Source organism: Panulirus ornatus, chromosome 6 (assembly GCF_036320965.1).
Source record: "Panulirus ornatus isolate Po-2019 chromosome 6, ASM3632096v1, whole genome shotgun sequence".
NCBI classification, from domain to species: Eukaryota; Metazoa; Arthropoda; class Malacostraca; order Decapoda; family Palinuridae; genus Panulirus; species Panulirus ornatus.
In genome coordinates, this window is record NC_092229.1 from 2,321,520 (window position 1) to 2,332,494 (window position 10,975).

At 42.4% G+C, this 10,975-nt stretch overlaps 1 protein-coding gene across 4 annotated transcripts in view; it reads right to left on the bottom strand.

Moving 5' to 3' along the window:
* Positions 1 to 268: 268 nt before the first annotated feature.
* The window catches only part of LOC139748999 (uncharacterized), a 34,777-nt gene continuing 24,070 nt past the window's right edge, over positions 269 to 10,975 (bottom strand). For all 4 annotated transcript variants that reach the window (XM_071662361.1, XM_071662363.1, XM_071662360.1 and 1 more), the window contains one exon: positions 269 to 945. In XM_071662361.1, the coding sequence (XP_071518462.1) occupies positions 826 to 945 (120 nt within the window). In that variant the 3' untranslated portion in view covers positions 269 to 825. The remainder of the gene's footprint in view (positions 946 to 10,975) is intronic.

The window sequence follows — 10,975 nt, forward strand, 5'->3', positions numbered from 1 at the left end:
TCGAGGAGAGTTTTACTCTTGCACTGCCATGTCTTTCGACCTTCACTTTTTTGGCTGAGCCTAGCCACTTCTGTCTGAGATTCAGACTCAAACCCGTTTGATTGGCGAGTCAAATCACTGCATTACAGAGTATGTGAGTGTGTATGTGAACCATGTACAGTTTATAGATAAACATGGCAAAAGCATTTGAACCATCTTAGAAATTCATAAAGACAAGCACAGCAAAGTCTTCTTCTATACAGAAATTAGTGACAATAAAACTAGTATACAATTATCTAAACATCCTCTTTTAATAATTAATTTCTAATTTATTTACTACAATCATTAAGGCTTGATCATATTGAGTGAATAGCTTAGCTTGGAAAACACTACCAGGCAACAGCCCTAACCCTACCTAACCTACTTCAAATGTCACTCCTGGTGACCATTACAGTATAAAGCTTTCTTTTAAGTCTTCATAACTAACAGAATATACTATATAGCTATTATACAGCATTAACAAAACACAAGACCATTTTGTCTCAATAATTATACAATATATATCTACAGCACATACTCACTAAAATCTGAATTAAGATCCTTAACTTTATATAACCAATTGTAAAGAAACACACACACACAAAAGTTCTTAAAATAAAATTAAGATACAGGAAAGTCCTTGAATCAAATGTCTCAGAAATTTGTGGTAAAGTGACATAAACTTGCGTTAAGAGTCTCCTTACATCAGACGAGCATATCAAAAATACTTTCTTGAGTTTGGTGCAGGAATCAGGAGCCTGTGGGTTACACTGCTTTGCCGGGCATCATTTGAAGGATTTTCTGAATCTAACGGAAATTAAAAGTTGGGATGTTGTAGAGATTTTGAAACAGCTTCTCCTGCTGCTGTTGGAATTGCAACTGTTGACGCTGCAGTGACTCTTGAAGTCTGCGTTGGTCCTCTTGCATCTGTTGGGTTACATAATAATAGATCAGGTTTTAGGGTAAGGAAAATATAAGAGTCCTTACTCCAGTGTCTCAAGAAAATTCTGGAAGGACTGGAAACATTAGGTACTATATAATCATCAGGTAAAGCCTAACAGATGTAATTATTACAAGAAGTGTTAACCTTTTGCTTTAACAATTTTGCATATTGAACATAAAAGTTCCCCATCCTTTTTTTCTAACTTTATCTTATGTGGGTTAAAATCAGTCACTGTGAATTGAAACATGGACCTTATCGTTTTTTCTTTTTGACTTTCAGAAGCAATGCCCCAAAATGAAACTGAGGAACAAATAGAACAATAAAAGATATTGTAGTTGAAATTCAAATTACAGTTATCAGTCTTAAGAACAACAGACAAGAAAGACTTTACGATAACATGTTTTGGCAAGTGAAGTTACATAAAGAGATTTTCAGACATGGAACTGCATGGCCAATCAGGACAGTAAAACACACACACACACACACACATATGAAGTGCCTGGGATAAACCCTGGAAAGGTCTGTGGGCCCTGGATGTGGATAGGGAGCTGTGGTTTCGGTGCATTACACATGACAGTTAGAGACTGAGGGTGAGTGAATGTGGCCTTTTTGTCTGTTTTCCTGGTGCTACCTTGCTGAAGGGGGGGGTAGCAGTGCTGTTTCCTTTGGGGTGGGGTAGCAAAAGGAATGGGTGAAGGCAAGCATATATGAATATGTATATGTGTATATATGTATATGTCTGTGTATGTGTATGTATATATGTTGATAGGTACATGTATGAAGTATGAAGTACAAGTATGAAGTCTGTTGTGGATGAGAGAGCTTGGGAAGCGAGTCAGTTGTTGTTAGCTGATGATACAGCGCTGGTGGCTGATTCATGTGAGAGACTGCAGAAGCTGGTGACTGAGTTTGGTAAAGTGTGTGAAAGAAGAAAGTTAAGAGTAAATGTGAATAAGAGCAAGGTTATTAGGTACAGTAGGGTTGAGGGTCAAGTCAATTAGGAGGTTAGTTTGAATGGAGAAAAACTGGAGGAAGTAAAGTGTTTTAGATATCTGGGAGTGGATTTGGCAGTGGATGGAACCATGGAAGCGGAAGTGAATCATAGGGTGGGGGAGGGGGCGAAAATCCTGGGAGCCTTGAAGAATGTGTGGAAGTCGAGAACATTATCTCGGAAAGCAAAAATGGGTATGTTTGAAGGAATAGTGGTTCCAACAATGTTGTATGGTTGCAAGGCGTGGGCTATGGATAGAGTTGTGCACAGGAGGGTGGATGTGCTGGAAATGAGATGTTTGAGGACAATGTGTGGTGTGAGGTGGTTTGATCGAGTAAGTAATGTAAGGGTAAGAGAGATGTGTGGAAATAAAAAGAGCGTGGTTGAGAGAGCGGAAGAGGGTGTTTTGATATGGTTTGGGCACATGGAGAGAATGAGTGAGGAAAGATTGACCAAGAGGATATATATGTCGGAGGTGGAGGGAACGAGGAGAAGTGGGAGACCAAATTGGAGGTGGAAAGATGGAGTGAAAAAGATTTTGTGTGATCGGGGCCTGAACATGCAGGAGGGTGAAAGGAGGGCAAGGAATAGAGTGAATTGGATCGATGTGGTATACCGGGGTTGACGTGCTGTCAGTGGATTGAATCAGGGCATGTGAAGCGTCTGGGGTAAACCATGGAAAGTTGTGTGGGGCCTGGATGTGGAAAGGGAGCTGTGGTTTCGGGCATTATTGCGTGGCAGCTAGAGAGTGAACGAATGGGGCCTTTGTTGTCTTTTCCTAGTGCTACCTCGCACGCATGAGGGGGGAGGGGGATGGTATTCCATGTGTGGCGAGGTGGCGATGGGAGTGAATGGGGGCAGACAGTGTGAATTGTGTGCATGGGTATATATGTATGTGTCTGTGTGTGCACACATATGTGTACATTGAGATGTATAGGTATGTATATTTGCGTGTGTGGACGTGTGTGTGTGTATACATTGTGTATGGGGGTGGGTTGGGCCATTTCTTTCGTCTGTTTCCTTGCACTACCTCGCAAACGCGGGAGACAGCGACAAAGGAAAATAAAAAAAAAAGATATAGGTAAATGTATGTACATGTGCGTGTATATGAGCATTTATGTATATATATGTGTATACGAGATGATGGGACATTCTTCGTCTGTTTCCTGGCGCTACCTCACTCACGCAAGAAACAGTGATTAAGTATAATAGATTCCCATACATGCACATATACATACATATACATAGTAACATAGACATATACACATGTACACATTCATACTTGCTTGCCTTGATCCATCCCTGTCGCTACCCCGCCCCACAGGAAACAGCATCGCTACCTCCTACTTCACAAGGTAGCACCAGAAAGACAAAAAGGGTCACATTTGTTCACACAGTCTCTAGCTGTCGTGTAATGCACCGAAACCTCAGCTCCCTATCCACATCCAGGCACCACAGACCTTATATTTTATCATTTATTATACCTGATTGCTGTTCTCCATGTCAGCGAGGCAGTGCCAGGAAACATGAAGAAAGACCCATCCACTCATATGCATATATTTATTATTTTCATTTATTTTTATTTCATTTTGCTTTGTCGCTGTCTCCCGTGTTTGTGAGGTAGCGCAAGGAAACAGATGAAAGAAATGGCTCAACCCACCCCCATACACATGTATATACATACACGTCCACACACGCAAATATACATACCTATACATCTCAATGTACACATATGTGTGCACACACAGACACATACATATATACCCATGCACACAATTCACACTGTCTGCCTTTATTCATTCCCATCGCCACCTCGCCACACATGGAATACCATCCCCCTCCCCCCTCATGTGTGCGAGGTAGCGCTAGGAAAAGACAACAAAGGCCCCATTCGTTCACACTCAGTCTCTAGCTGTCATGCAATAATGCCCGAAACCACAGCTCCCTTTCCACATCCAGGCCCCACACTACTTTCCCTGATTTACCCCAGACGCTTCACATGCCCTGATTCAATCCACTGACAGCACGTCAACCCTGGTATACCACATCGATCCAATTCACTCTATTCCTTGCACGCCTTTCACCCTCCTGCATGTTCAGGCCCCGATCACTCAAAATCTTTTTCACTCCATCTTTCCACCTCCAATTTGGTCTCCCACTTCTCCTCGTTCCCTCCACCTCCGACACATATATCCTCTTGGTCAATCTTTCCTCACTCATTCTCTCCATGTGCCCAAACCATTTCAAAACACCCTCTTCTGCTCTCTCAACCACACTCTTTTTATTTCCACATATCTCTCTTACCCTTACATTACTTACTTGATCAAACCACCTCACACCACATATTGTCCTCAAACATCTCATTTCCAGCACATCCACCCTCCTGCGCACAACTCTATCCATAGCCCACACCTCGCAACCATACAACATTGTTGGAACCCCTATTCCTTCAAACATAGCCATTTTTGCTTTCGGAGATAATGTTCTTGACTTCCACACTTTCTTCAAGGCTCCCAGGATTTTCACCCCCTCCCCACCCTATGATTCACTTCCGCTTCCATGGTTCCATCCGCTGCCAGATCCACTCCCAGATATCTAAAACACTTTGCTTCCTCCAGTTTTTCTCCATTCAAACTTACCTCCCAATTGACTTGACCCTCAACCCTACTGTACCTAACAACCTTGCTCTTATTCACATTTACTCTTAACTTTCTTCTTTCACACACTTTAGCAAACTCAGTCACCAGCTTCTGCAGTTTCTCACATGAATCAGCCACCAGCGCTGTATCATCAGCGAACAACAACTGACTCACTTCCCAAGCTCTCTCATCCCCAACAGACTTCATACTTGCCCCTCTTTCCAAAACTCTTGCATTCACCTCCCTAACAACCCCATCCATAAACAAATTAAACAACCATGGAGACATCACACACCCCTGCCACAAACCTACATTCACTGAGAACCAATCACTTTCCTCTCTTCCTACACGTACACATGCCTTACATCCTCGATAAAAACTTTTCACTGCTTCTAACAACTTGTCGCTCACACCATATATTCGTAGTACCTTTCACAAAGCATCTCTATCAACTCTATCATATGCCTTCTCTAGATCCATAAATGCTACATACAAATCCATTTGCTTTTCTAAGTATTTCTCACATACATTCTTCAAAGCAAACACCTGATCCACACATCCTCTACCACTTCTGAAACCACAATGCTCTTCCCCAATCTGATGCTCTATACATGCCTTCACCCTCTCAATTAATACCCTCCCATATAATTTCCCAGGAGTACTCAACAAACTTATACCTTTGTAATTTGAGCACTCACTCTTATCCCCTTTGCCTTTATACAATGGCACTATGCACGCATTCCGCCAATCCTCAGGCACCTCGCCATGAATCATACATACATTAAATAACCTTACCAACCAGTGAACAATACAGTCACCCCCTTTTTTAATAAATTCCACTGCAATACCATCCAAACCTGCTGCCTTGCCAGCTTTCATATATATATATATATATATATATATATATGATATATATATATATATATATATATATATATATATATATATATATATATATTTATATTATTATTATACTTTGTCGCTGTCTCCCGCGTTTGCGAGGTAGCGCAAGGAAACAGACGAAAGAAATGGCCCAACCCCCCCCATACACATGTATATACATACGTCCACACACGCAAATATACATACCTACACAGCTTTCCATAGCTTACCCCAGACGCTTCACATGCCTTGATTCAATCCACTGACAGCACGTCAACCCCGGTATACCACATCGCTCCAATTCACTCTATTCCTTGCCCTCCTTTCACCCTCCTGCATGTTCAGGCCCCGATCACACAAAATCTTTTTCACTCCATATATATATATATATATATATATATATATATATATATATATATATATATATATATATATATATATATATATATATATTATCCCTGGGGATAGGGGATTAAGAATACTTCCCACGTATTCCCTGCGTGTCGTAGAAGGCGACTTAAAGGGGAGGGAGCGGGGGGCTGGAAATCCTCCCCTCTTGTTTTTTTTTTTTTTAATTTTCCAAAAGAAGGAACAGACGGGGCCAGGTGAGGATATTCCAAAAAAGGCCCAGTCCTCTGTTCTTAACGCTACCTCGCTAACGAGGGAAATGGCGAATAGTTTGAAAAAAAAAAATATATATATATATATATATATATATATATATATATATGCACCTGGGCATGAGAAGAAAGATCATGAGAGGCAAGTGTTTTGGGAGCCACTGAGTGAGTGTGTTAGTAGTTTTGATGCACGGGACTGGGTTATAGTGATGGGTGATTTGAATGCAAAGGTGCGTAATGTAGTAGTTGAGGGAATAATTTGTGTACATGGGGTGTTCAGTGTTGTAAATGGAAATGGAAGAGCTTGTAAATTTGTTCTGAAAAAGGACTGGTGATTGGGAATACCTGGTTTAAGAAGAGAGATACACATAAGTATACGTATGTAAGTAGGAGAGATAGCCAGAGAGCATTACTGGATTACGTGTTAATTGATTGGCGCGTGAGAGAGACTTTTGGATGTTAATGTGCTGAGAGGTGCAACTGGAGGGATGTCTGATCATTATCTTGTGGAGGCGAAGGTGAAGATATGTCGAGGTTTTCAGAAGAGAGAATGTTGGGGTGAAGAGAGTGGTGAGAGTAAGTGAGCTTGGGAAGGAGACATGTGTGAGGAAGTACCAGGAGAGACTAAGGTGAGAACAAAGGACAGAAGGGGAGCGGGGGAGGAATGGGATGTATTTAGGGAAGCAGTGATGGCTTGTGCAAAAGATGCTTGTGGCATGAGAAGCGTGGGAGGTAGGCAGATTAGAAAGGGTAGTGAGTGGTGGGATGAAGAAGTAAGATTGTTAGTGAAAGAGAAGAGAGAGGCATTTGGATGATTTTTGTAGGGAAATAATGCAAATGAGTGGGAGATGTATAAAAGAAAGAGGCAGGAGGTTAAGAGAAAGGTTCAAGAGGTGAAAAAGAGAGCAAATGAGAGTTGGGGTGGGAGAGTATCATTAAATTTTAGGGAGAATAAAAAGATGTTTTGGAAGGTGGCAATAAATTGCGTAAAACAAGGGAATCAACGGGAACTTCAGTGAAGGGGGCTAATGGGAGGGTGATAACAAGTAGTGGTGATGTGAGAAGAAGATGGAGTGAGTATTTTGAAGGTTTGTTGAATGTATTTGATGACTGAGTGGCAGATATAGGGTGTTTTGGTCGAAGTGGTGTGCAAAGTGAGAGGGTTAGGGAGAATGATTTGGTAAACAGAGAAGAGGTGGTAAAAGCTTTGCGGTAGATGAAAGCCGGCAAAGCAGCAGGTTTGGATGGTACTGCAGTGGAATTTATTAAAAAAGGGGGTGACTGTATTGTTGACTGGTTGGTAAGGTTATTCAATGTTTGTATGACTCATGGTGAGGTGCTTGAGGATTGGCGGAATGCTTGCATAGTGCCATTGTACAAAGGCAAAGGGGATAAAAGTGAGTGCTCAAATTACAGAGGTATAAGTTTATTGAGTATTCCTGGGAAATTATATGGGAGGGTATTGACTGAAAGGGTGAAGGCATGTACAGAGCATCAGATTGGGGAAGAGCAGTGTGGTTTCAGAAGTGGTAGAGGATATGCGAATCAGGTGTTTGCTTTGAAGAATGTATGTGAGAAATACTTAGAAAAGCAAATGGATTTGTATGTAGCATTTATGGGTCTGGAGAAAGCATTTGACAGAGTTGATAGAGATGCTCTGTGGAAGGTATTAAGAATATATGGTGTGGGAGGCAAGTTGTTAGAAGCAGTGAAAAGTTTTTATCGAGGATGTAAAGCATGTGTACGTGTAGGTAGAGAGGAAAGTGATTGGTTCTCAGTAAATGTAGGTTTGCGGCAGGGGTGTGTGATGTCTCCATGGTTGTTTAATTTGTTTATGGATGGGGTTGTTAGGGAGGTGAATGCAAGAGTTTTGGAAAGAGGGGCAAGTATGCAGTCTGTTGTGGATGAGAGAGCTTGGGAAGTGAGTCAGTTGTTGTTTGCTGATGATACAGCACTGGTGGCTGATTCATGTGAAAAACTGCAGAAGCTGGTGACTGAGTTTGGTAAGTGTGTGAAAGAAGGAAGCTGAGAGTAAATGTGAATAAGAGCAAGGTTATTAGGTACAGTAGGGCTGAGGGACAAGTCAATTGGGAGGTAAGTTTGAATGGAGAAAAACTGGAGTAAGTGAAGTGTTTTAGATATCTGGGAGTGGATTTGGCAGCGGATGGAACCATGGAAGTGAATCATAGGGTGGGGGAGGGGCAAAAGCTCCGGGAGCGTTGAAGAATGTGTGGAAGTCGAGAACATTATCTCCGAAAACAAAACTGGATATGCTTGAAGGAATAGTGGTTCCAACAATGTTATATGGTTGTGAGGTGTAGGCTACAGATAGAGTTGTGCGGAGGAGGGTGGATTTGCTGGAAATGAGATGTTTGAGGACAATATGTGGTGTGAGGTGGTTTGATCGAGTAAGTAATAATAGCGTAAGAGAGATGTGTGGTAATAAGAGTGTGGTTGAGAGAGCAGAAGAGGGTGTTTTGAAATGGTTTGGTCACATGAAGAGAGTGAGTGAGGAAAGATTGGCCAAGAGGATATATGTGTCAGAGGTGGAGGGAATGAGGAGAAGTGGGAGACCAAATTGGAGGTGGAAAGATGGAGTGAAAAAGATTTTGAGTGATCGTGGCCTGAACATGCAGGAGGGTGAAAGGCGTGCAAGGAATAGAGTGAACTGGAACGATGTGGTATACCGGGGTCGACGTGCTGTCAATGGATTGAACCAGGGCATGTGAAGCATCTGGGGTAAACCATGGAAAGTTGTGTGGGGCCTGGATGTGGAAAGGGAGCTGTGGTTTCGGTGCATTATTAAATGACAGCTGGAGACTGAGTGTGAACGAATGTGGCCTTTGTTGTCTTTTCCTAGCGCTACCTCGCACACATGAGGGGGGAGGGGTTTTTTATTTCATGTGTGGCGGGGTGGCGATGGGAATGAATAAAGGCAGAGAGTATGAATTATGTACTTGTGTATATATGTATATGTCTGTGTGTGTATATATATGTATATGTTGAGATGTATAGGTATGTATATTTGCGTGTGTGGACGTGTATGTATATAAATGTGTATGTGGGTGGGTTGGGCCATTCTTTCGTCTGTTTCTTTGCGCTACCTCGCTGACGCGGGAGACAGCGACAAAGCAAAATAAGTATAAATAAATAAATATATATATATATAAATATATAATATATATATATTTTTTTTTTTTTTTTTTCATACTTTGTCGCTGTCTCCCGCGTTTGCGAGGTAGCGCAAGGAAACAGACGAAAGAAATGGCCCAACCCCCCCCCCCATACACATGTACATACACACGTCCACACACGCAAATATACATACCTACACAGCTTTCCATGGTTTACCCCAGACGCTTCACATGCCTTGCTTCAATCCACTGACAGCACGTCAACCCCTGTATACCACATGACTCCAATTCACTCTATTTCTTGCCCTCCTTTCACCCTCCTGCATGTTCAGGCCCCGATCACACAAAATCTTTTTCACTCCATCTTTCCACCTCCAATTTGGTCTCCCTCTTCTCCTCGTTCCCTCCACCTCCGACACATATATCCTCTTGGTCAATCTCTCCTCACTCATTCTCTCCATGTGCCCAAACCATTTCAAAACACCCTCTTCTGCTCTCTCAACCACGCTCTTTTTATTTCCACACATCTCTCTTACCCTTACGTTACTTACTCGATCAAACCACCTCACACCACACATTGTCCTCAAACATCTCATTTCCAGCACATCCATCCTCCTGCGCACATCTCTATCCATAGCCCACGCCTCGCAACCATACAACATTGTTGGAACCACTATTCCCTCAAACATACCCATTTTTGCTTTCCGAGATAATGTTCTCGACTTCCACACATTTTTCAAGGCTCCCAAAATTTTCGCCCCCTCCCCCACCCTATGATCCACTTCCGCTTCCATGGTTCCATCCGCTGACAGATCCACTCCCAGATATCTAAAACACTTCACTTCCTCCAGTTTTTCTCCATTCAAACTCACCTCCCAATTGACTTGACCCTCACCCCTACTGTACCTAATAACCTTGCTCTTATTCACATTTACTCTCAACTTTCTTCTTCCACACACTTTACCAAACTCAGTCACCAGCTTCTGCAGTTTCTCACATGAATCAGCCACCAGCGCTGTATCATAAATATATAAATATATATATTGGTTCTCAGTGAATGTAGGTTTGCGGCAGGGGTGTGTGATGTCTCCATGGCTGTTTAATTTGTTTATGGATGGGGTTGTTAGGGAGGTAAATGCAAGAGTTTTGGAAAGAGGGGCAAGTATGAAGTCTGTTGGGGATGAGAGAGCCTGGGAAGTGAGTCAGTTGTTGTTCGCTGATGATACAGCGCTGGAGGCTGATTCATGTGAGAAACTGCAGAAGCTGGTGACTGAGTTTGGAAAAGTGTGTGGAAGAAGAAAGTTAAGAGTAAATGTGAATAAGAGCAAGGTTATTAGGTACAGTAGGGTTGAGGGTCAAGTCAATTGGGAGGGGAGTTTGAATGGAGAAAAACTGGAGGAAGTGAAGTGTTTTAGATATCTGGGAGTGGATCTGGCAGCGGATGGAACCATGGAAGCGGAAGTGGATCATAGGGTGGGGGAGGGGGCGAAAATCCTGGGGGCCTTGAAGAATGTGTGGAAGTCGAGAACATTATCTCGGAAAGCAAAAATGGGTATGTTTGAAGGAATAGTGGTTCCAACAATGTTGTATGGTTGCGAGGCGTGGGCTATGGATAGAGTTGTGCGCAGGAGGATGGATGTGCTGGAAATGAGATGTTTGAGGACAATGTGTGGTGTGAGGTGGTTTGATCGAGTGAGTAACGTAAGGGTAAGAGAGATGTGTGGTAATAAAAAGAGCGTGGTTGAGAG